The 27,924-nt window shown below is 32.0% G+C and overlaps 1 protein-coding gene across 6 annotated transcripts; it reads right to left on the minus strand.

Annotated features, from left to right (window-relative positions):
- Positions 1-131: 131 nt before the first annotated feature.
- Positions 132-27,924, minus strand: LOC126771895 (protein drumstick). Of its 6 annotated transcripts, none has more exons than XR_007669572.1 (4): positions 24,085-24,318; positions 8,754-9,014; positions 2,087-2,163; positions 132-1,703 (listed from the first exon to the last, which is right to left on the minus strand). XR_007669572.1 is itself a non-coding variant. In XM_050492060.1 (3 exons), the coding sequence occupies exons 2-3, from the start codon at positions 8,969-8,971 to the stop codon at positions 1,655-1,657; spliced, it is 267 nt and encodes an 88-aa protein (XP_050348017.1). In that variant the 5' UTR covers positions 8,972-9,014; positions 27,599-27,924; the 3' UTR covers positions 132-1,654. The 6 variants fall into 6 exon arrangements, 4 of the variants coding, with proteins under 4 accessions (XP_050348017.1, XP_050348016.1, XP_050348015.1 ...); XR_007669573.1 differs by lacking the exon at positions 24,085-24,318 and adding an exon at positions 23,755-24,005; XM_050492060.1 differs by lacking the exons at positions 2,087-2,163; positions 24,085-24,318 and adding an exon at positions 27,599-27,924.

A 27,924-nucleotide genomic window follows, 5' to 3' on the forward strand; every position in this document is an offset into this window, starting at 1 on the left:
TAAAAATCAGTAATTAAACATAGACTATATGTATACTACATGTGATTTTCTGTGACTTGGATATATAAAAGGTAAAAATTGAACAGGTAACCTACAAAAACATTATTTATGACATAAAAATGAAACAATGATTATCATTACACAATATTTATTATCATCAATCTACACATTGTAATGGAATACATACATAATCGTAACTATAAAAAATTTAATATTTTTTTACAACTAAATCTATATAAAATATGGCTAAATGACAGAGTCCTGTCAAATATTGGCACATGGAATATTTTACTTACCATCACAACTTGTCAGTATAATATTTTAAAGCATATTCTGTTTAAGCATTTGTCTTATGACATTTGATATATAAACTGTATTTATATATTTTGTAAAGACATAATATGAAAAAATAAAACTTTGCCATTACTATTTCGCTATTTAAGCGAAACGATGGTAGTTTTGGGTAATAATTTGCAAATATTTTTTCTTTTAAATTTTTACATATAATTTTATAGATATTTATTTTCATTTTAATAACTTTTTAATACCGAAATGTTAACGAATTTACAAAGAGAAAATATATAAAATATTAAATATTATCATTCACATGAGTCATTATTCAATTATAACAGCAAAAAAAAACACGTATTAACTTAAAATTATTACTGTATTTACTCATTTAATCTAAATTTAATGCTCTCGCGAACAAAACTAGAACACAGAATCATTTTCAAAGCTTAATGAAAACCTGAAAATTATTCTCAAGCATTCTGTTCGAAGGCACATATTTAAGGCCAAGCCAAGTCATTGTTAAAATTAAACAAATATACCCATATTTCTAAGCATTAGGAACAACCCTTATAATGTACATAAAGCGACAGAGAATGTTATATAGAAGCCTGATATATAAATGAAAGAATTAGAAATATATTTTAAAAGCCAAAATAATTTTTTGTTCATCTTCTTATCTTTTCTAAACATACTTCTTAAAGATTTCCAAAACAAACCGATCGAATATAAGGTACGTTCTACGTAGAAGATTATATTAGTAACAATATTTTAAATAGTATATAAATATTATTTTACATAAAATAGCTAAGCAGTTAAGCCGATTAGATGCTAACATTACTTATTCTAATAAATTACTATGTACAAATCACCAGAATGCTTGTTAATTTTGTTGAAAATCGAAACTAATTGATATATTATTGATATATTTCAAATTAATGTATGTATTTGCTGAAATAATTTCAAATGAGATATTTCTTCTGACTTGATATTCTAACAACAAACAGTTTAAATTCAGTTTAGCTACAAACAGTTAAAAATTACCTAAAATCCAATAGCACTCAATTTGAAAGATGATTATTGTAAAGAAACATAGTTTTTATTTTTACTATTTCATGAAATCGAATGTTAAGGTTAATAATCGTCAACTTGTTAATGTTAAAAATGATACTTACTAAGTATCAATTTTAACACGATGTGTTAACAATCGTGCTACTGGAGAATAGGTTAAATTAAACGAAAACTTAAATTTATTTTAAGATTGCAAAATCCCATTCTGGTGTCAACAATAGAAGAATAAATACTGTTTAAATTCCCAGACGTTATTTGATCTCAATGGTTTTCCAGTGATCGTATTATGTTTGTATTACCACCGTACGTTCATGGTCTCCTTATTGGAATTGTAGTGTATATCCCTGCAACAAATTGTTATATATTAATTAAAAACGTCATCAAACCTCATCGATCAATTACATAGTGTTAGTCGAAATTAAGTCCACATAGTAAACCCAATGTTAACATTCAATCGGTATGCTTGTGGAATGTTAAATTTTAGCACGATCATTAATATGATGAACGACATAAATAATTGTCGTTCGTCTGTTATCACAATGCGGTCTCATATGTATTCAATAACGAAACTATTTCAGGAACATGTGCTTAATTACATATAAAAATCACAATATTAACATTGAACATGTTAAATTGTTCTGTTAAAATGGTTTAACATTTAACATCAACCAAACTTAACACTTATTTTATATGTATAGACATGAATTAGTAACGTGTAGAACCTTACTCTATTGTGTAAGAGAGACCGTTGTTGTTGGATCGTGCTATCTCCATCACCTTCACCGCCACAAGCATTGACTACATCTACAACAATCGAAAAAAAAATTATTAACAACAATGTTAAATATGTATATGGTTAATACAAACACACCTCGGTTTTATAAGTCTCAGAATATTTTTTATACAGAATTTGATATGTATTTTATTATTGACATATATTATTTGTATATATATTTAAAAAAAAAACACAATGTTAAATTAAGATTTCAATGATTAATAATAATTCATTTTAGAATTCATCGACAAGTTTTTAAATTCTTAAAAAAAAAAAACAATTTCGCCCTCGGCTTTGGCCGCATGTTAGGTAAGGTGTAACAATATGAAAAATATTGGTGTTTTTTAACAAATCACGTTGTTATGAAAATACAGTCCATGACCCTTTCCATAGGGTTCTTGCTTTAGGCCAAATTTCATCAAAATCGATTTAGGGCTTTAACTTTGAAAGCGTAACAGACGGGAGTTACATTCGCATTTATAATATTAGTATAAATATTCATCAAGACAAACCGTTAGTTTGAAATTAAAAAGTGCATCATAATCCCAAAAAAAAAGTGTACAAGAAACTTATTTATTGTTAGTTAATTTAACTTAGGATTAAATACCGTTACCAAAACAATAATAAACAAAAACCGTAAAAAAAAAAAACAAACAATTTGTTCGTTAAAAAATAAAACAGTTAGTATCCTAAATAAGATTACGACATCCGAGCGAGGTTTGTCTTAATTCCTATCCCTTGTAACAAAGAAGCGCTTTTATCCTTTTAAAATTGTTGTAATTTTCTATACATTCTTAATCTTTACAAAAACATTAAAACTACAGTGCTTTACATCTGCTTCATTCAATGAAAATTGATTTAAAAAAAAAATCGTTTATTTTCCATAGAAAAATTAATAATAAACAGTTCGTGGAATACAAACATGGAAGATAAATATACAGCTGTATAGTATTTAAATGTATTTGTCATATACGGGTATCCTTTTAAGCATCCATCAAAACGGTTCTGAAACTGAACACTGAATATATAAATAAAATGTATATAAATCATGATTTAACATAAATAATATAACCTTAGAAATAAGAATATGATATCAAACAAATCGTCGATCATTTCAAAAGCAATTTTAAATCGAGTGAATAATTGCTCCATGTTAACGTAATAATCTTCGCCTATATATGAGTAACTGTAATGAAGACATACAAAAATTCCGTGAACTGTATAAAATATAACGATCTTATAAACGTTGATTAGCATCTGTTCATCTTATTCTGTTATATTTGGTTTGATATTCGAAAGAAGGAGACAGCATTGTTTAACTAAATACTCACGAAAAGTTTTTAAGTAACACAATATTAATGTCTTCTATTCGTTAAATTATTTAAATATTCGATCATAACGTATATTATAATAAAAAAAATAAAAAGTAATTATACGAATTCGCTGTATAGCTGTTTATATCACATAGACTATACTAAATTATTTATATAATAACATTTAATTTGAACACGCACCTATTCGAAATAACAAAATGGCAAACGTAGTGAGAAAACGATACATTAAAGGCGACGCAGGTTAGCGCAATAGCGTATTTAATACTAAGGACAATATACGCGACCTGTGCGGTAGATTGTACAATGTTGAACTATTCGAGTCGCATTCGATAGTGCAATTTACGTAATCGTAACAACGATCGTTCTCGCCGAATCTCGCCACGGCAACAGTTAAAGGGCGTAGGTGACAGGCGGCTCTTATACTTCCGCGCGATACAACACCGGGTGAGTTCGTGCGAACACCCCGTATGTGCGACTGTGGGAACGAAACGTTTTGTTTCTGTATACAGTGTGATTGCGAAATGAATTGCGTTGTTGTTCTTGTATGCAACTGTTGCATGGTGCAACTAAATGGACTAAAGTAATATACATTTGTATTACGAATTCATGTTACTAATACATTTTTTTAAACTCGTTTTTAAAAAAAAATGATATCAATTGTTTTATATCATATGTTAATGAGTAAAATATTTAAAGAAATGCTAAAGTAGCATGAGACGATTCAAAGGGACGTCCTGTATCGTGAACGATATTTCCAAGCGCGGCTAATTAGCGTTGCCACCTCGGACGCGAACAATTGTATACAATTGTGTGCTAGCGACCAGCTGTTTTAAATGGTAATGCATTAAACCACATAGAATTTAGGTTTAAATCCTTGATGATAAATATCAAATTAAAAAATATATTATGATAAAAAAAATTACACACAAATTCTATTGATACTTTTTTTTTAAGTAGGCTGTATAAATTTCGCCTTTGTTTATGAGATACAATTACATGATCGAAATTAAAAAAAAAACACAATCACCAATTTATATTAAATATAAATTTATTGAATCTTATTAATATATTTAAGTAGAGAACGACCTATCTAAGCCCGATCGCACCGATGACCCACTCCGCTAACTCAGTAGAGCATCTCTCGATTTCCAATCGTAATTAAGCTAAGTAAGGGACCCTTTGTTATCGATACGTCAAAGGCTAGCCTTAATTACGATTTCTGGATTCGCGCCATCGATAAATTATAGTTCAGATGTTCGTTTAATTAAGTTTGCATAAATGTCACTATTTACATAGTTTAATCGAAGTCGCTTGAAAATTCGCTTTGAATTGCGTATTAACGCGAATAGATGTGAATTTCCAAGCTATTTTTTAATGATAAATAATTAATACTATAATTTAAATTTAGAACGTGTTTATTTTAAAAATTGATTTTATAAATTTTTATTATCTGTGAGTATAGTATATTATGTTGATGTTGATATAATATTATATTGATTGTATAATCTATGGCCGCCTCGGATGTTAGCGTTTCCGCGTAAACCTTCAGGTCTCAACTGCTACATACTTATTTAGTAAAATAATCAGTAGCGGTACTCCGCCGCCATCGGCACTCACGTCTCTCTTGAAGTATTCACACGAGCTGAGCCACATCTAGTAAACATAGCTATAGTCTTGTTTTTTTTTTTTTATTCTACAGAATGATTAAATGCGATATGTGTGTAAAGGATCAAGTCATTGTAAGTAAGGATAAAAGTTAATGACTAAATTTCGAAATACGAGACGAAAGTTTTAGCTTTCGCAATTGAACGCTACCTACTTCATAATTATTGTGGGTAGGTATTTTTTAAGAGCAGAGTTGCTCGATAATTTTAATCATGACCTGATATTTCGTATAAAAATCATCTCGTCCTAAGCGGTGAACGAAAACCTATTGATGAAAACCGCATAAGTCAAACGCAACGCAACGCATTTCTGACGCATATATTTTATATAATCTGCATTGGACCATCATGATGGAATAACCTTCAAAATATTCTCATTAACAGGACAACAATTTTTGCCCAATAGTGAGACATTTACTTTTTACTTACTCCCAACGTATATAATATTATGTCCGAATGAGTTATATACATGAAACGTCATAATAAACTACGTAAAATATTACGTTATAAAGTTTGTTTTCCCGGCATTATTTAACAATTTACCGTAACCCACTGAATAGGCAAGCCCATCGCTTAACCACCGCAATTCGGGTTCGGCGGGTTAAGCGGCGTGCACACTGTTCCTTGTACGGCAACTGCAAATTATACGTTCACGTGTGGGGCTACCGCGTTCGCACAGTTTCGGAAGCATTAGGGGCTATTAAGCACCGTTAACACACGGGCTCGTCACGAGCTCACGACTCGCATCGTGAGCGATCTATCGACGATCTCAGTAGCGGATACGGGGCTCGGTTTTCACACGGAAACAAATGTACGCGTATATTGTCCCATTTGCAAAAGAAAGCCGTTTTAGTACCAACGTAATGTCCTCGATAAAGGAAACCTTTTTAAATTTCGAATTCAACCTCTTTGTTACGTTACTGTGAATTCAATTCGAAACGACAATTTTACTTTTATTTATATCAGTTAGCAAATGCGAAAACATAAGCTCTTACCAAAGATACGCGTTTTAGATGCTGGACGGGTATTCAAGTTTCTAACTAGAAGTTGTATCAATGCTTAGAAGATATTCTGAGATTTGCACTGTGACCCTGTCAACTCGTCGCTACCATTTACATTGTATGTTAATTATCTGTGGGCGAGGGTGTTCTGTCACTGTCGTGTAAATACGTCTTCACTAATTGGGACAATGTCGCCTGTCGTTGACACACATGTAAACGAGTCCCTTATGTCAAAAGTTTAACGAACTCAATATGACAGATAATGCTAAGCATAAGTTTTTATAGTCCCGCTTTTTACGTTCGTCAGTAATCGACGTTGTATGTAAATTACAAATTGCATGTTCTAAAAGCATTAATATAGATAAGGCGTTACAAACATTCGATTTAATTGCTCGGATCATTTATTATTACCAATAAATTAATTGTTTTTAAAATGTTTATTATTTCGTTGTAAATCACTAAGTTCTTGTCATAAAGGATTGTCCTCCTTAATCCTAATACATATTTTTAAAAAAAGAACACATTCGAATTCGTTTTGAAGTGCAGAGAACATTAAATTTAATTTTAAATATAATTGAATTTTAATAGCGTAATAAGGTATTGACTAAGCCTTACGTAGTTAATGTAAGTACTCACAGTACTATGTGAAATGTTTTCATCATAAAACTTTATATCTAATCATATATTGGTCATTGCGGTCTTTGTAACAGTAGGAACTGACGCCTGACATCTCAGTATAGGACACTAGAACCGCTCATTGCTCATGCGAAAAACTAGACCCTAATACAGAACGACAAGTGTAGCCGCGGCCTTGCATCCCGTGGTGTTACGACCACAGATTATGTAGGCCATCTAAAATGTCTATTACGTAAAAAGTTTGGATCCTATTAATTTTAATCTGATTACTACTTTGTTGTTGTTTTTTTTTTTCAGTATTGTTTAAGGATATTTAAAAAAATATTCCTCATTTAATTTCTTAGTAGAAACTGATTTTGAAATTAATAATGAAGTTTCGTTAATTAAAGTATATGAAAATCAAATTATACTTTTTAAATATATGTTTTTATATGAATTTTCCGACGGACTTTCGCATTTATGTGTTTTTGATTTAAAAAAAAGTAAAATAACAGTGCGAATGTCGCTCTGCTAGGCTAAGGCCTCCTCTCTTTTTGAGGAGAAGATTGGTGCTAATACCATCACTCTACTCCAATGCGGAATTTCAGTGAAATTAGACACATACAGGTTTCGCCGAGCACGTAATGAATTATTTTGACGAGCCGGTTGGCGTGGTTGGTAGATACTTGCCTTTTCACGCCGAAGGTTGTGGGTTCGATTCCCACCCAGGACATACATTTGTGTGCACGAACATGTCTGTTTGTCCTGAGTCTGGGTGTAATTTTCTATATACGTATGTATTTACAAAAGAAAAGTAGTATATGTAGTATATCAGTTGTCTGGTTTCCATAGCAAAGGTTTGTACAGGCTTAATTTGGGATCAGATGGCCGTGTATGAAAAATGTCCCAGGATACTATTAATATTATAAACACAAATTAAGCACGTCAAAATTCAGTGGTGCTTGCCTACTTAACCGAAACCCTGAACCCGCCAACAACGGTTAAGATTCTCATTCTTAATCATTTTCTCAATCATCTCGGCATAGAAATCAATTCTATTGCATGATAAAATAGCTATTTATTAATTACCACAATTATTACTAATTAACGTACATTTAAAATAAACCAGATTAAAACATATGAACAAATAGTACAAAGTATAACTTATCTTCTAATTAAATTTCTCATATTAATAGAACAATATGATAAAAACATTTTATATCAAAGTAAATAAATTTCATAGGTACATATGAAAGTATGCGGGTTGCATTGGAGCAGCGTGGCGGAATAAGCTCCAAACCTTCCCCTCAAAAAGGGAGAGGAGGCCTTAGCCCAGCAGTGGGACGTTTACAGGCTGTTACTTTCTTACTTACAATATGAAAGTTATACCTTTATATATTGATTTATTTTAATATTCTAATTTTAAATTAGTTAATTTATTAAATCGTTAAGTAGATCGATTAACCAAAACGATCCGAAATTCCTTAATTAGTTGCAAATAAACAAGTTACTAGTTAAATATGCAAGTAATTAAGGATGATGTTTTCTATAATTTTAAAACTAAGTTAATAATTACAGACAATAATTTCTAATTTATATAACATACCTACATATACATAAACAGCAATTAAACGTTTTTAATAATTTAATACAAAATTAATATATTCTATTAATGTATTTGTATAAATATCGTTCACTATAGTGAGTAGGCTCTCACGAGCACTTTTGAATAGTGATTTTACGAATGAAGCTACAACCGGTTCGAAGGGAGAATTCCACAAAGAACCCTCAAGGAATTGAGAAACTCTTTTTCACCAATGCACCTACACATTAATTATTATTTACAATTTGTTTCGGTACTAATTATATGTAATTTATCATATGTCTATAATATATATAACACACGTAACACCTTCAGGGACAGTACACTGGATACAATAGCTAAGTAATTGTTTCATATATAGGCGTCTGTTCCAGAATGTGTTTATACAAAATGATAACTAACCTGTGCTGACGCAAATTGTCCTGCCTTTTGAAACTCTTCCCGCAGACCTCGCAGCTGAATGACAGCTCCGGGCTCTTGTGTGTGCGTTCGTGAATCATCAGGTTATAGGACTTCGTGAACCGACGTTGGCAATACTTGCAGACAAATTCACACTTTGGGCGCAGTTTACGCCTAAAATCCCTGGAGTGATCTTCGTCGATTTGCATCACGGCGAACATTTTGTCTGATCTATGGTGCTCGCTACGGGCGGGGCTTGGGCGCCTGTGTAACAATGATAACTTATCAGACACATTTATCAAACGAAAACGATACTTTACGGTATTGTAATAGAGCTGAAAATCATCTAACACTTGACAAAGATAAAGGTAATTTCTTCATTTGTTTTAACTCTGTATTTGTTTAAGGGAGGTAACACACATGTATAACATATGCTATAAATTAAAGTCTGAATATTATTTGTGTTCTGTTATAACGATTAGGATTGTTTTTCGTAAATAAATATGCGATTTTTAATGTTTTTTTTTTATGATTATTATCGATGAAACTTCGCAGTCAACACGTATAAATTAACTATGGATATGTTCATGACTATTATATTATACGATTATATGCGTTAATAAACGTATCTTTATTATAATAGTTAGTGAGTAATACGCACCTTAATTTTTTTATATAAAACTCGTAAATTCTTAACACTGTCACTGCAATTCGTTTTAGTAACACAGCGTACGAAACTCCCTTAGTTTCAATAACAAAAATGAAGTTAAAATTTACAGAGTTAATAGCATAAATAGCAGAGTGACTAGAAGTGACACGGTAGACGTGCGACGTAGACCGGGTGCGTTTGGCAACTGCGCTGGCGAGAGGGTGCGGAAACTACTGATAACATTACGCGGAAGGCGCGTAGCCCCCACCATGTGCGCTCGCCTGAATGAACAGGTAGCGGGACGGTAGGCTGGTGGCTGGTGCGGCATAGAGGGAATTATTCATAAGTACATAAGTCATAACACATGGTGTGCCGGTGTTATAATAAATATACAAGATATTGAACGGATATTTTCTAAAAAAAAAAAAAACATTTTACTACATACATACATACACAAATTAAATATATTTATTTTTATATTGTTATAGTTATATATTCATTTAATAAATGTATATAATAAATACTATGTTGAAATTAAGCGTTTCTTGCTATCCCCCAAACACTATTAAACCTCGGTAAGCTAAGGATAATTACAGAAACAAGCATTAAAATGGCAACGATTACAGTACAGTACAGGTCACGGTGGGAAAGCCGCGGGTGCTCGCGGCGCTACCGTGCGTGCGTTCCACTCACGATATTACTTATTTCGGCACCGGCGCTTGCATTGCCACCCGCTAAATTACCGTTTGCATTCGGCTTCTGTTATTATCAAGTTGCGTTTTCCGTTCAATATATCCCCTTATAAATTATCGCTACGAATTATAACATATATACAAGTCGTTTTGAAGTTTAACGTAATAAAGAAGCCATATTTATATTTTTAATTGCCATTACAAGTCGAAACAAAACTTAAAGATTATCGCGGTGATGATCTCGGTTACAGAAATGTATTTTTAATGTGTATTCTCAGCATGACTCTATTAACGGAGCGCAGTTTTTTTACCGTCGTTCGCGATAAGAATTTTATATTTAACTGTGGTATCACGAAAAGATGGCAAGCGAAAGAAGCTCTGTAGTATATATTTCGACATACTTAGCTACCATTTAGGGTTAGCCTTCTGCGCCGGTACTTTTTGATAAACATCTGATAGTCACGAAGTTTCCTCTTTAGTAGCAAAATAAATACCTCTTATGGTATGAAAGATGTTCCCGAGTTTATCTCGAATTTACTGCTCATCTTGAAGAAATTATCGTCATTCTATGTTCACAAATAGCGGGTACATGTAATGTTAAATTTGTTCAAATCTCGAAATTTTGTCGTTGAATTATCAGAAGGCAATGGTTTTAGTTTAAGGTTTTTAATAATTGTAATATAGAAAAAAAAAATATTATATCAAATAAACAAATATAACTTTAAAAATTGTTAATTAATATCAATTGTCTTTATGATGTATATTATGTAATTAAATTTTTTTATTGTATTGTTATATTAATGGGGTAAAAGAGAGCGACGATAAAAATTTATGACAGCTAATGTAATGACTGATCGCCGTTGCCGAATTGCTGTATCATCCAGATAAACATCTGTGTCAATTTATTTGTTTTAAAGACGCGGATCTGCGTATGAATCAAGGCACACCTTAAGTTACGTATTAGATTTTCTACGTATTTATGATTCATAAATAACACGTCTTGAACTACTGACCCCAAGATTCATAGAAGCATACGCAATATAGCTGTGTGTTAATTAAAATGAAATAATGAATTATTATAACAACATCGTTCAATATTTTGACGAAATAATTCGTCACGGGTAATTCGAAACTAATGAGCGATTACGCATAATAAGCGTTTAATTATTCCTACTCAATTTTATTAGATATTTATAATATCGGTATTAATTAAGTTTAACATTACTAAGCGCATCTAATTTGTATTAAATGAATAATAACAATGATCAAATACTCGTGACTTTTTAAAGTAGCAATTATGATTATTTAAACGATTATTTGTCTTCTTCTTCCCAATGACAAATCAAAAATGATAGAAAGAGATAAATCAGTGTTTTACTAAACAGTCGCTGAAATCGAAATAGTTTAAATAAGTAAAAAAAAACGTGATTGTATTGTAGTGGATACCTAATATCTTTATAGTTCCACCAACTCCTACAGTGCTATTCTGTAAGAACTCACTTCATTACTCACCCGTGAAATATTGACAACGGACTTATGGTGATATACTATTTTGATGCGTGTGTTTTTGAAATGTTATCATTATTACAATGGTCAATGTCGCTTGTCACTTTCTGACATATCACGACCGTTTTCTGCGGTGAGCTTCGAGTTTGGTCTTACAAAAATAGCTCTACTGGCACCAGCGAGAGATCGACTCTAAGTAACGAAATTATCGTTATGTTATCGATATGTTAAAATATCTGTTTACATGGAGGATTACAATAGGAGCTATAATAAAGCATAGAAGCCATAGCGTTTACTTTACTTCGTAAAACAGTAATAAGCATAAATACAATATTTTACATCATTAATTCTACCCTCAAACAACAATTCTTAGTATTGTTGTGTTCCGCTTTGATAAGTAAGTGAGCCAGTGTAACTACAACCACAAGACATAACATTTTAATTCCCAAGGTTGGTGAGGCATTGGTGATGTGAGGAATGGTTACTCTAACAGTGACAATATCTATGAAAGGTTGTGACCACTAACCATCAGACGGCCCATTTCTTCCGCCTAACTAAAAATAAATATGTAAAAGAGCGTTCGAAATATACTGCAGTACGTAAAAATGTTGTAAAGGTTTATTTAGTATAAGCATACAATATTCGTCATTCGACAACTCATGCGTCACAGAGCCGATAGTGTGGTTAAACTGTTAACCGGAATTAACATAATTTAACAACATGTCACTGCTTCTCCCTTCGAAATTTAAAAAAAACACATCGCGTTATATTTATAATTTCTCATTTGTCTGTCTAATTGCATAACAGTATATATAAGTAGCATAACATTTTAGGCTCAATCGATGTTTAAATTCAGAAACACGGTTTTAGCTACACATACAAATACTTGAACTTAAATAAAAGCGTTTAATGTATGACACTTTAAACGAGGTGATTTTTTTTTAATTTCTAGTCAAAGTAAACTACATATAAGTAACACCAAAATGTGGGATAATCAAATACTTTCTCGTCGATATTATGAACATTCATGGCCAGCTACTTTTCATTTTTTAACTCGATCTTGCCAAGGATGCAATCCGTTCATCCAAATAATAAAAAGAACATTGTATAGTACCTATCCGGCCTCAATATAATCATTGTAAACATAGCTTCATAATACACCTTAATGATCACTACAAAAAGTGCCACTTTAAAGTTAATTACGTAAAATTCCACAAACGAATAAGTAACTGCGTAAAAGATTCAATTGTTAGCAACATAGTCTGCAAATGTTTGCCTTACACTGCGCGTTTCGTTGGACATCACAAATAATATACATATATAAAAACTGTAACATTAATGTATGCACGTAAATGTTTGTAACTATCGCTATAAATAATTTAGTTGATTGTTTAATATAATATTTCGCTAATCGTACATCAATTATTATTTTTATTTGTTTATTGTTTCTTTGTAGATGGATTTTGATTGAACACATAAATTCTAAATTAATCAACAATATTGTAATTAAAAATTAATCAAAAAAATATATATAATAATATCTGAATTATATTGAAAACTCACCATGTTTCTTGGTCATATATGGTCTGACGCTTCATGATGATGCAATCGGGGGAATAACATAAACGAAAAATACTTGGTGATAGGGTTTTGCAACCCTGTCTGGGATGCAACTCACATCAATTATTTAATCCAAAAATATTTCAATTTGAATGGTAAATGAGCTAGTAAAAAAACATTTAAAGGGATTGAGGTAGTTACGAATATATAATGAGCACCAATTTCACTATGAATAAAGTTGAACTAAAGTCTAAAATTCATTTAAATTAAGTTACCACGGTTAATGTACATCATACATTTAGTTAAGAACTTAAATGGACAACAAAGTCAGGCGATCTATCTTTACATTTTCACTTCGAGTATTGAACAATTAAAACGAGGATCAAAGCTATAAACGTAATGGCCGTTTTCATATGAATATCGTTGTTAAATTTTATCACTCGCATGTTAAAGAGAAATCGTTAATAATTACTAATTTAGTTCTATTCATAAGTTGAACAACTATTTTATTAGTCGTGGCTTTTGCATAACGTTTATGAGATTTTATTTTTCATTTTGTTAACAAATTGAAAACGACTCTTAGTTTGTTCCCACAGACCACATTTACATTACAGATTAAATATGAGTAAATAATAAAATATGTTTTACGCACCGATGTAATTTATAGAAATTGTATTTTTTATTTTATACTTTACCGTCTTAATTATTAAATGTTTTCAACTTAACAACTGTTTTATTTTTTACTTTTGAATCTTTTTAGGAGATTGAATGTTCTTTTTTATAAATAAAGTGTTATGGACATGTTTTAGGAGAAACCAATTTCTTTCGTTGTACATTAAATATACTTAAATAATTATGATATTTATTTTTAAATACAATTTAATTCGAATATGATGTTTGTACTACGTTCCATTTTTAAATCCTTAAATGTTGATACTAGAAAAATATTTTTTATTCAATATAAAGTAGGATGGATCATAAAAGCGAATATCTGTGTTCTTCTTATTGTCAAAATCTAAATCAGAACACGATCTTAAAATGTCAGAAAGTGATATGCGACATTGACTATAATACTAATTATGTAATTTAAAGAATAGGTACACAGATCAAAATAGCGTATCACTTAAGTCGATTTTCATCATTTCACGAGTGACATAACAAGTGAGGTCTTTCAGAATAGCATTGGGGTTGTGATCACACCTCAGACCCGAAAGTAACGAATGAAGAAGCTTCTAATTAAAACCTGAAAACGATTGAACGATACTGTACAACACTTGAAGTTCATTCGTAACGATTTAAACATTTCAAAAGCAGTATTTATCATGTTATTGTGTCAATGCCTTTATAGTCACATCTAATACGGTCTATTACTGAGCTTTGTTACTATTGTGCGTCTTTCACGAGACCGAATGCAAGTCAGCGTGAGTCAATTCGTATTACGGCTTTCGGCGTCGGCTTACTAAGAATTCTTGTATCCCTTGTCTTATTTGTGCAATTGTCAATTGTTATTTTTTATAATTGTGCTTTTTTATATTTGTTTTAAAGTATTGTATGTATCCGTACTATAAGTACAGTGAAACAAATAATAATCATATGATTTAATGTAATTTTAATGTCGACTTAATTACACATTTATGTTATGAAAGTGCAATATTTATTTGGATGACTATCGTTGTGTATGGCTTTTAAATCTATGGTAATTATGTATAATAATTACGTACAACAATAAAAATAAGGCGCTGAAGTTCGTTCGAAAATAAATAAAAAACATTAATTTCATATTGTTCAACTCGTGTCTCTATATTTCAACACGAAATTATGTTTATCATTCTGTTTGACATTTTTACGAACAATGAATCATTCGTCTCTTTCCCACCGATTAAAATCGACGAAATATAGAAAGGGATGGAATGCAATTGTTGGCTTGTCCTTTAAGTTATGAGTATAAAATGCTTGGTATGAGCTGAATCATGCTCTTATAATTACCTTGATGTGGTTTCGTTTATGAATAAATCTTTAGTAATGGTCGGTGATCCTTGTTATGGTGGCAGTTTAAATATTAATAAAATTGCGAGTACAAATTCATGAATCAAATTATTTATAAAAATGAAGTGTTACTATAACAAAAAATTAAGGCTGTATGAGCAAAGACTTTGGATAAATAAAAATATTGAAAAGTTTATTGAATATTTTTTTGGTATCTATAGTTTTCACACTTATTTAATCAATACCTACTTTGAAGTACATGCTTGTCAGCTTAGCTCAGGTCAGAACGATTTAGACATTAACATTGAATCTAAAGGGCATGCCAATTCTGTGGGCACTGTGCGATTTTTTCTATACCTAATTGTGGCTTTAAAAAACACTACATCTCTAACACATACCAGAGCACACACAAGGACCATTTACGAGATTTAGGTTACGGCTCAAGTCCGCGCTATTTCTTTTCTCCCGCTCATATTTTAATGATTCTAGGGCTACAGTTTAACGTGGCGCGGGAGTAACAGTAATGGACCTAAAAATAAAGTCATCGTTGGTTTTTTTTTTTTTTTTAAATTAAGTTACATAACTTAGATGAAGCAAATGAAGAGAATTATTTAAATTCCTCATAAGTCAATCACTTGGACATATTATTTAAAGCGTATAATCCGAGTTATATCGATTTAAATTGAAACAGGTTCCGCAGCCAAATTATAATATACAAATGAGCGAGTGAGCAGATATAACGAAACAGTTAACGTCTTGCGCGTTCCCACAGGAACGGTATGCGCGAGCTGGAATAGTGGAACGAATGGAGACGACTGTTAATCATAAAAATATTGTATTCTTAATTCCTTAACAAAAAAAATAAGCGCATGTTTAATCGTTTATTATTGTTATCGACAACAGAATACGAATACTAAAATAATTAAGTCAAAATACAAATAAATATTTATATTTACTTAATGTATTCATTAGGTAATAACAAATAATTATTTATTTTAGTAAGTAACCGTATAACAAGCTAATATTATGTTAGCTGTTACGAGAAGCTGTCGATTAATATCTTTCACCCCGGAAATCTAAATTTTTTTCTTCGATTCATTGTTATATACAAAAGTACCTATGTTTATGTACTTAATATTAGGTGTCTTAATCTTGTGAAAAAGAAAATGTTGGTAAATTGAATTATAAGTAACATAACGATAACATTCATTTATACAAAAATAATTTAGATAAATATACGTATATATATATTTTTTTCTTTAATTGCCTATTTATTCATAGGACATTATGAGATACTTCCTCGATACGCTCAACGCGAATATAATGGTAATATCGAACGACTGTAATTAATTATATGATACAAAAAAATACATAACAATATCAACTCCACTGTTTCACTGTGCCGACTGATATATTGGGCGCTTGCCCGTAGCCCCCGGCGAGTGCCTCCCCGTACATTTTAGCTGATTGCCTATGTTTCAACTTTTAACCGCGATACCTACACATATACTTATGTATTATGTATTTATTACGTACACAATTTTGTACCATGTAAGTTCATTAGTTATTTAGGTACAAGAATTATATTTAAAACTTTACTTTACAATGAATGGTCAACGTCAAACAATTTGAAATTGGAATCTTATATAAATTTTGAAATAATTATCTAAAAAAATATAATTTTTGTTCTCAAAATTCAAAACGAATAAAAATATTTTTACTTAGTTCCATAACAATTTAAAAATCGAATCAAGAAATAAACTAGGTATAATAATAACATCTTCAAAATAATTCTCTTCTCGCCACCCTAACTCCCTTTATATATTTATGCCCTCTGGTAACATATGCATATTTATGTGCATGTGTTCACGTGTGGGTGTCGCTACTGGTTTACGCGGCGGCCAATCAAAGACGAAGGAGAAATCTTTAATAACAGTTCGTGAACTCTTTCGAATTGATTACTTGTGATTGGTCGATTTGAAAATAGAATTCGAATCGTTCAATTTAAATGCTTAGTTTAAAATTGTTTTATGTACCCCTCCTATTCGAAATCTAAATTTCGTTAGTATTTGTAAGCAATTTATGATTTATTTATTACTTTAAGAAAAAAGACAATCAGAATACAGATTAAAAATACTCGAGGGTCTCAATCTCAATCGGCTCAAAGGAGGTCGCTTTATTAGAGTTCGTGACCAAACACACATAATTAAAACATGGCTTCGCCCTAAGGGCTTTATCTCATGGTATTTAACGTTACAGCTTTGCACTCTAGTGTTTTATGATCGATGATTACAATCGATTAAACGGTGCCTAACAAAACTGACAATGATATTTAAAATAATACCTTTTTTGTGGACAATAATAATTCATTTTAAAAAAAAGAGTTACATTGTTTTTAACGCGATTTAATATTTATCAAGAGTCGAATGATATGTGCGTGCGCAGTGAAAAATTTTAATCCGGCTACTGTTCACCAATCAGCGCGGAGGGCGTGGCGCGTAACTCGGTGGCCGATTGGGGAAGCATTCAAAAAACGAATTCTTACTTTTTTATTTACAAACGAGTGAAGCGTGGGAGGAACTTTCTACAGCCGGAAGGTTTTTTCACGTGGGACGCTGATATAACTTCATAAGCTTTTTAATATACAGCTTATAGCTGTTCAACTGAAACATTTATGTTTGTTATTTATTATTTCGAATATTCTCTTAACTATTTCAGAGTTCAATTAAGTTTGGATTACTTGGTGACATTATTTGTAGAAGAATCGATACGTCATGCTTTTATTATTATATTTAATTAAAAAAACAATAACATCCATCTATTTAATTTTTTGTACAAATATTACCTACCAAAATATTTATAAATACAGCAAACAATATTAACAAAGGCCTATTTTGGGGCGTATTTCGTTCGCTTGGAAATAAAATCAACAAAAATCTTAATCGCTTTGAAAAAGTCTACGAGTAAACATTAAACACTTCTAAATCTGACCGCAAACAGACCACGTCTAAGCATCGAGATCACTATGTCTATAAAAAGTCAGGTATAGTCACCTGTGGCGCTATGGGATGTGTTAGACGAAAGCGCCGGTGTGAACTGGCCTTTACAAACATCTCTCAATGGACGTAAAACATGTTGAATGAGCGTGTTAAGTGGTAATATCAGGTAAATGAATAGATCGTTTAAAATTCATGGTTAGTTTGAACCATCAACGATAATTTCGCAACCACAGACTATAAAAAAGTTATAAGCAATGTGGCGGATACCCTTAATTACAAACCATGTCGAATTAGATCAAATTGTGTTGAATTAAAAGATTGTAAAAATTTAAATGGACGATTAAAAACAATAGACTTTTAATTTTGTCCATTTATTTGCTCAAATGTATTAAATGTTAGGTAAGCTTATATTTTAGCCCCCTGAATATCGGAGTCCGAGTCGATGCGAAATTATGATGCAACGGAAAGCTGCCAGCATTTTAAAGCCGTTGTATAGGTATTCGATATTTAAAACCTACTTTCAATTTTAAAATCATAAACAAAAGCGACGCATCTTGTATATCATGTGCATATATATTAAATGCGTTCAATCATAATACTTAAGTATAAATTAACGTTAAATAATCCATACTAATATGACAAAATATAAATGCGAGTCTGTTTTTGCTTTAATGGCTAAGCCGATGCCGATCTAGATAAAAGGTTCAAAATTTTCCGATTATTTAAATAGAATATTTAAATTAGTGACCAATTTATCTTCTTACTCATTATGAAAATAGCTATTAAAACATACTTTTAAATTACCTCAAACTAAACTATAGTTACTTTAATTACAGACGGTTAGGAGTGAATACATGTGTTGCTGTATTGCATTTGCAATACAAATATAAACACTATTATCTTCAGGACACAATCGTATCAATTCACGGTCGCGTTTACGTATACCATAAAAACATGTGATAAGGCCAGTGTTTAGGTAAGTGAATTTATTGTTTGCAGTAAAGTTTATCGTTGAACAAAGTAAGGTGGCGGTATATTGAAAGAGCTCGTACTATGCAATGGCCCGTGCGCAAACGAAGCGCAATAATACCAAATACAGATAAAATTTTAAAAAGCGTGTGTTAATTCGAATAGCACAGCTTTTGTTATCTTTCATAATGTTGTAACGTAATTGTTTTGCACAGATAATGTTATCGTTATTAGTTAACAATGTCTGAAACACACCTACCAAGAAGGAATAATAAAATAAAAAAAAAAACACAATAGTCACGTACGTACGTATTCTTCTGTTAATTTGCAGTGATTATTATTGTACAATGAATTTCCATAGTAGATATGGATTATATGGCAAAATACAAAGGTTTTATTTTTTCTACTCCAATATAATAATAAGACAAGGTATATTAACATTTTTATTTAAAGTAATAAAAACAAATAACAAAATAACATATATCCATGGAACTTAGTTATCGGGAATTTTCTGATATTAGATTAAGATAAATGTCATTGATTGATTTTTCTTCTAACGGTACCTAGTTACATTTGTTTGTAAGACTTGTCATGTATCCGTATTTTTTTTTTTTGAGTTTTTGTTTGTTTTAGACTTTGTTTCAATCGGCTTATTGCGAATTTAGTAAAAACCTATTAAGTACCTATTATGAATATAAGCAATTTGAAATGTTAACAAGAATGAAAACTTCAAACGTTATTTGTTAATATTTAACACCTAAAGGAATTCGTTTATCTATTATGGTCGGAGTCAGATAAGCGCTGCCCAAGTTCGTCAGACTATTGTCTTTTATCTCCTACAAATAAAAGTTTCCTGTCATATTCTTGCGACTGACAAATTATGTGTCAAAAGGACGCTATATACAAATAAAGCATATTATTTACATATGATTGTTTGATCTTGTATTCGTTTCCTGTATGTAAAACATATTGGCAACTTGTTGAAAGGTAATGTTTTTTTAAATACATTTATGTATAAATAGTAACATGTAAATCTCTCTTTGAGGAGGTTTGGACCTTATTCCACCACACCACAATGCGGGTCGGTGGATATATATATATGTGTGGTAGAGCGAGCATAAGATGAAATACAACAATATAAGCACAAGAAAATTCAGTGGTGCTTGCCTGGGTTTGAGCCCGCAATTATATAGAAATTCACGCATTCTAACCACATTCATATCACCATAATATTTATGTAGCTGTGGAATGTTAGTTAAGGGAATTTGGAGTTTAGTTAAATGTGGTAGGTTTAAAATCTAGCCAATTCCACTGGGTGTCTTATATATCTATTTTAATTCATTTTATACATAAAGGTATAAAATGAATATACCTATCGTAAAATACGATTTATATTTTATAAACCGTAACTTTACTACCGAAATGCCGATGGTCTTCTGAATGATTTTAGACAGAGTGGAAACTCTCAAACGGAGACTAGTGAGTGACTAGTATAGGAGATATGCCTACACATATATACAAACACAGGTGCATTTATTCTGTATTCCTTCACTCCCATTAGCCATCAGAAGAACAAACTGACACCCATCTAGATAGAACTCAAACTCTGGACGAAAAGCAGGCTGCCTTTTCAGCCACTTCTGCCTACAATCATCGAGTTGTCCCTACTAAGACTTTTTTTGCCAAAATACCCATTACCGTTTTCGTTGAGGTTTCAACCAGAACCAGATCCCAAGATCTGCTCTTATAAGGCTTTATAAACTATCCGCTACACAAACAGTTAAAATAAATGGAATAGCATAAGTACCTGTATAAGTATATATAATTAAATATATAACTTAACGTTTATTTAGACTTCTGTTGTAGTGTACCATACCTAAGTAGGTATATTAGATAATGGTAAATAAAATTTATATGAAGTATCGTCTGTCCTGTTGGACTATAATCAATATTCTGTCCTCGTTCAATGTTTAAACATCGTTCGAAAATTAATGGATGCAACTTCGGTCGATTCGGTCGGCGTTATGACAAAAGCGTTTCTGACCATAAATAATCATTGTCTTGGATATTATTCCACCCCGTGGCTCATAAACTCGACGTTGTGTGTTAATATGGGGAATAGCTTGTTCTACACAGTCAAAAGATAAAAAACATTTAATGTAAAACAACCCTAGTAAAACTGATATCGGTATCAAGTACTAACTATTTTTACTGCCTACTTATAATTAATTACTGCAAAGAAGTTCATTGTTTTTCATCATTGAAAAACAATGAACTCTACTTTGCTGCCATTGATATTAAAAAACCTATAGCTTCAAGATCATACATATTCGAGGCAATATCAATTCTACTTTAAAAACTTAAACTGCACACGTTTCAAAAATAAAATCTTAGGAGCATGGTATATTACATTCGATTATTACTGGTCGCGTATGTGACATTTGTCTTTTTAGTCTGTGGTACGAGTTCGTTCGGCAAAGTTAAAAGAAAGTGGCGCGCAGTACGCCCCGTCGCGCGTCCTCGACATTCCAAAAATATTCCAACACAATTTCAAATTTTAAACTTCGAACGTTTGTTTTCTTAAATGCAAATTTTCATTTCCCGTTGTGGTCTGAACAAACATTTATTCAGAAATCACACTAACTGTTTAAAAACAACGATTGTTCTAATTGAAATAAATAAGTATTCCCAATTCACTTTTAATGTACCAAATCTCTGATACTAATTTTAATTTTAAGCAAATATTTATAAAATAAGTTATTATGTTCTGGAAACCGTTTATGTTGCAAATTTTGCAATAAAAAAAGCGATTTGAAATCGTTTAGCATATAATTTGCGTTCTAAAACTGAATTGGCAACGAGCGGCATAATCGCATGCTACCGAGTTACGCTCATATTAAAGAGCTCGACACCAAGTTTAATCAATACACGTATAAATATTAATATTGTGGTATTTGTTTTTTATAACTTTTATTACTAACTAACTTTTTTTTAAATATAATTTTAATATGATAAAATTAATATTCCTTTTATTAAAGTATAAATCAAAATTGCCACGACAATGCCATTTAAAGAAATAAATTCATTTATTTTATTAATTAACAAGTATTTTCGAAGATTTCTTAGGAGTTACTTAGACTTGTGATTTTTACTCTTGCCTATTAGGTATTTCTATATTTAAAAAAAATATAGCTAACCTATAATAACAGTATATTAAAGTTTTCATTTACAAAAACATTATTGAAAATCGCCGACTCTCAGTCTATAAAGGCAAGTCAGTAATTACGAATGTATGTTTTTCAGCCTTCGGCATTGTATAAGTATGTGAATTAGTCTGACATTAAAGGTTTAAAGTAATTTTCCTTATTGTTAATTTTTGTGTACGGATAAAACACGCGCACCCATCAAATTGATTAATAAATTATCGATAATCTTTATTCGCCTTTATGACTAAAAAATTAACACCATCGTTTTTTTTAAGTATCTTTTTTTTATTACATTTACAGAGGTTTTGGTACGATACTTTGCGTTTTTTAATCTATTCAAATTCCAATAATATTGATTTTCTGTACAGATAAAAGAGCTTTTCCTATTTTAAATTCCTTATTAATATTATTTTTATTCAAATTAATTTTATGCAGTTTTAAATGACATTTTATTTAATATATCACACAAATATTTGGCGGCAAAATCTTGATAAGTTATCATCGAATCGTCAAATATATTTTTTTTAATCTCATGGGAACCAAGAAAATAGCGTCTAAAGCCGTGCCTAATGATGCGTGCACTTCAAATCATTCATAAACAACAATACAAATCGGACAATTCCAAAATATCTAATAACGTTAGGGAAACGTTTTTAAGAAACCATTGTTAAATAAACTATAAATCTTTATAAAATGGTTGCGATCAGACAGTCAATGGTGCTCAAGTTGGGTGCTCGTGATTTAAAAAAAAAAAAATCTAATAATTTTTTTCAAGCGCCGAGGCGCTAAGCACCATTTGCATGATAATAGTCCTATCTATTCAAATAAAGAAAAGATTGGATATTTTTAATTATAGGTACTCGATCATCGGAACCTAACTTAAATACAATATTATAATAAATTATAAATATCGAAACGAATTTATATTTACAATACAAATAAAATTACTTTAAACGTCTTTCTTTCAACATACATACGAACTAAATTAACATGACAAATTCTACACCTACTGTTCTATTAGACAATATTTGCATAAAATCATAAATGCTAATAAGAATGTTTGGTTATTATTTATACAGACGAAACTTGAATGATTGTGGTTCACACCTTATTGCTTGCTTGTTAATACATTATTTATCGTAGATACATAAAGATAATATAAAGTATTTCGACGTACAATTCGAGACGAATCAATTACATTATTGCGATATATTTAATTATGGCGAACATAACACTTATTAAGAAATACATTTACAACACTAATCGTTTTCTCCCTTAATCGCTTCGTCGGATGTAATAGATTTTGTTTTATAGATACCTATATATTTTAAGGCTGCAGCTGTTGAGGCTTAACTTGTATCTTCGCAATCGACAGTACGCAATTTAAGAGAGCTTCGATTAGATTAAGAATAAGTAAGAAGGCGATAGAGTACTCACTGTGTTCGGGCGCTAACAGCGGCGTTTATTGCTGATTAATGTTTATTTTTACGTATAAATTAGTCGGCTGCGCGGCGTAGACTGGTCGAGTGCAGTAAAAAACAGTAATTTATTAGTGGCGACTTCTCGTGTTGGCACGGGCTTAACGAGTGTGTGGCGTGCGGTGCGGTGGTAAGAAAAAACTAGCTTGCTTGGTACGTAGCTCGAGCAGCAGTGGCCTGAGGAAGAATAACCCCAGGAGTCGATGGGAGCTGCCACCGCTTCCGAACGCACCCCGCGCCCCGCACCTCGTACCGCCCGCTCGATACAGATCACGCATTCTACGAATACCTTTAGCTACGGCGCTGGCGATCACCTGCCATCTTTTTCACTCTTTTGCCGTTGCTGTTGCGTTGGAAGACCACGATTATGCGGGATGAAGGGGGTCTAATGAACGTTTTACACCGAACGACGCTTCCTAAGTTCACCGAGTAAAGGTCACACGGGCTAAGCGAGCCGGACGACGCAGCGTGAGCGTAGAACTCGACCGCGCCGAAGTAGCTGCGCGTGCGCAACACCGGCAGCGCCCACATGACCGGCCGTTTAACTGCGCGCGATCCTCGCGAAACACTATCCATCTCGCTCTCGCCTGCTCAAGGAAATTGCCTCTCGCTCACGCACATCGACGTGGAAAAATGTATCTAGTTCTGTGGAGGCGACGCGGATTGCAGTAGCAGTTAAAGGTTTTTTTCGTTTTAATAAATTTGTGGTTGTTCGTCTCGCTTAGGCGCGCGCCCGGGGCGTCATGAAGCGAGAAGGCAGATTGCCACCGAGTTACGCCTTCCGCGCGTTCTCGTTATTATGTAGGTTGCCCGCGCATTAGAGCCTCCGTGTATTGCGCCTGCGCATGTATAAAATATAATAATGTAGTAAATACGTCGCTTGTTTGCGGTGAAGCCGGTTATTTATGTGCGCCCGCGGCTACCGCGCTACGCGCCGCCTCTTACGATTTACTTCCCACTCGATATTCATCAATCATACCTAAAGGGTAAGGTATATAAGAACCGACAGGAATAAAAATAGTATTCTTTAATATTAAAGGACATATAAAAAGTTATAATTTCATTTATTTATGACGTCATATTTAAGTATTTTTTGTTTTTAATTTGCATACTTACTGAAGTTACAAATAAATTATACCACATACACTTATTTATGTTTTTTTCATGAACTGCATTAAATAACAATTTAAGTAAAAATATTGCGTTATGTCTATAAATAAATATATTTAAAAAAATTAAAACAACTTACATAGAACAAAATTTTTTTTAATGTTACCAATCAAAAGGCAACAAATCTAACATAACGGTACCACGCGACACGCATGACACATCCAGTTAGACAAAATTGAACAAACAAAGGAGGCTTTTCCAAAAAAAAGGTCTTACAAATAAATGTTCCATTTAGAAACATCACTATTAACTTCTAATCAAGCGTGGACGGTGACAAAACGCGACAATGACCAAAAACATCAAAACATATTAAGGGATTTATTGTGTACGAAATTGGAATTCATTATACGAAACTACGGGAAGCTTATACACTCATTGTCCTATATTATGGACTGCAAAGTGTCACTGCGCACGAGCATAGACAATGCTGTCGCTCAAATACACAATGTTTGCTCACAATGACCAGAAACAATCGGCAACTTTTATGGCAACACAAAAAGATATCAGAGATGCTTTTGTTGACAAAATGAATGCCAAATTCGACCACACCGAGTTGACGGGCGTTGCTAATTTCCTAATTCAAATTCCGTCGAACGAAATAGAATTGTAATTTAAAATTTACTTATAATTATATTTTAGTTCATAATTTTTGTTGAGTCGATATTGCCCAGTGTTAAGAAAATTTGAACCTTTAAAAGAAGATTGCGGTTACAAGATCATGCAAGCACCTCTAAATTTTCAGGCGCTTAATTTGCGTGCGTGGCTATGAATAAAAACATCATGAAGAAGCCGGCGTACCACAACCACTTGTGTATTCAACCCGCTTTGAAGCAGCATGGTGGAATGTGCTCCACCACCTCCTCAAAAGGAAAACAGACCATAGCCGAGCAGCGGGAAGTTTACAGGCTGTTATTTTTCTCTTTACTTTAAATAATATTTCAAAAGTTTCTACTCAAGCACTGAATACTTGCTGAATAATTATTATAGATATTAAATCAAACAAAAAATATTTGAAGTAGGCAAGGAAATGTTAACGTTTGATGTTTATTCTGTTTTATTGACTCGTATAAAAAAAAACTAGCGTGCTACCGGCACCATAAAAGCGAATTGTATCTTCACTGAGATCGTCTGTATACCTTATTTTTTTTTTTTTTTTTTTTTTTTTTTTTTTTTTTTTTTTTTTTTTTTTTTTTTTTTTTTTTTTTTTTTTTTTTTTTTTTATAGAATAGGAAGGCGGACGAGCATATGGGCCACCTGATGGTAAGTGGTCACTAACGCTCTTAGACATTGGCATTGTAAGAAATGTCAACCATCGCTTACATATCCAATGCGCCACCAACCTTGGGAACTAAGATTTTATGTCCCTTGTGCCTGTAATTACACTGGCTCACTCACCCTTCAAACCGGAACACAACAATATCAAGTATTGCTGTTTTGCGGTAGAATATCTGATGAGTGGGTGGTACCTACCCAGACGAGCGACAAAGCGGAGCTTGCTAGCCGAACCTCTTCTAAAAATAATGTTTTGGCTCATCATTAACTCCACAATGCGCCGCGATCGCTTCGTGCTTTGTCTTTTTAGTCGGTGACGCAATTCATACCGAAACGGAACAATAAAATAAAGTACCCCATCACACGATTATAAAACTTACACTTGAAGTTTTAGAGTAGCAACTTTCTTGTACACGACAACTGTTGATCTCAGAAAGGCTTGTTCGTTGACAACAGAGACATCGATGCTATTCTTTTTTGAATATCGATTGTAAAAAGCATTCTCATGATGCTGTGAGAACTTTCGAGCCGCGAGTACAGTCGCGCCTTAAATTCTTTAGCCTATTCAGAGCATTCTATCAGCCGTCTTTGTGTCAATATTTCAGCTTTGGAGTTACTAGTTAGCTTGTCAAACACTCGTAGTTAATTTCGAACGCGAAGGTACAATGCGGATCGGAGGAAGCGTAAGAGATTATCAGATATTTTCCCGTCGGCTCAGTGTATGACGATCTAAAATGAGTCGAAGCCTTGTAAGACCATAATGGCAGTTAACTTGTTGCTGCATCGTCTATTTAGGATAAGAAATATATATTAAAATAACTAATTTATGATTTAAAATTATAAGTTACAATAAAATTAAAACATTATAAGGTTATAAAATGACAGCGTTCATTAAAAAAGGATAATAAAGACTTAGGATTAAATTAATTTTAAAAATACATATTCAAAGGATTCCTCTTAAACGAAAGACGGTGTTGCACATATTTAAAAATATGCACACGAGATACATCTCAATAAAAACAAAATTCAATTATTGATATACCCAAAAATGAATAATAAAATATTATTCTTAAGAAATCTCTATCGTATTAAAATCAATTAAAAAGAATATGGTATTTCGATGCAAATATTTTCGAATGATTAATGCTACTAATCTGCAATCTGCCACTGAATTCCACGCTACATTCCTTAGAAGAGGTTTTACGCATAACCAGTAAATTATACGACAGTATCGCCTTTTATAATCTTGTAGTTGCTAATTTATAATATCGTGCTCATGTTTTATAAAAAAAAAATGTTTTCAATTTCAATTAGTACAGAAAAACATTTTAATTAAAAGCTTAATAAAACATAGCGCTTACCCATTTGTACAGATTTGCTATCAGCTGCCGTCGAAAAAAAAAATTACCACACGACCGTCGAAGGCCCCGCGTTAAAATAAAAATTCTCTAAAACGTATAAATGAGACCGAACAATATCAGCGCTGCGACACAACTGCTTGTAAAAGAAATCAGGAAAGTATGATAGCGATTTTTTTAGCTTTAAATATGTGAATTTACGGGACCGAACCGATTCGGACTGATACAAAAAAGACATCGACAGTTGACATTCGGCCGCCGAATAATTGTGTTTTACAAACGGAGCGAATAATAAATAATTCAATTTTGCGGTCCGGCGATTAAATTAC

This window comes from Nymphalis io, chromosome 11 (genome assembly GCF_905147045.1).
Source record: "Nymphalis io chromosome 11, ilAglIoxx1.1, whole genome shotgun sequence".
NCBI lineage: Eukaryota > Metazoa > Arthropoda > Insecta > Lepidoptera > Nymphalidae > Nymphalis > Nymphalis io.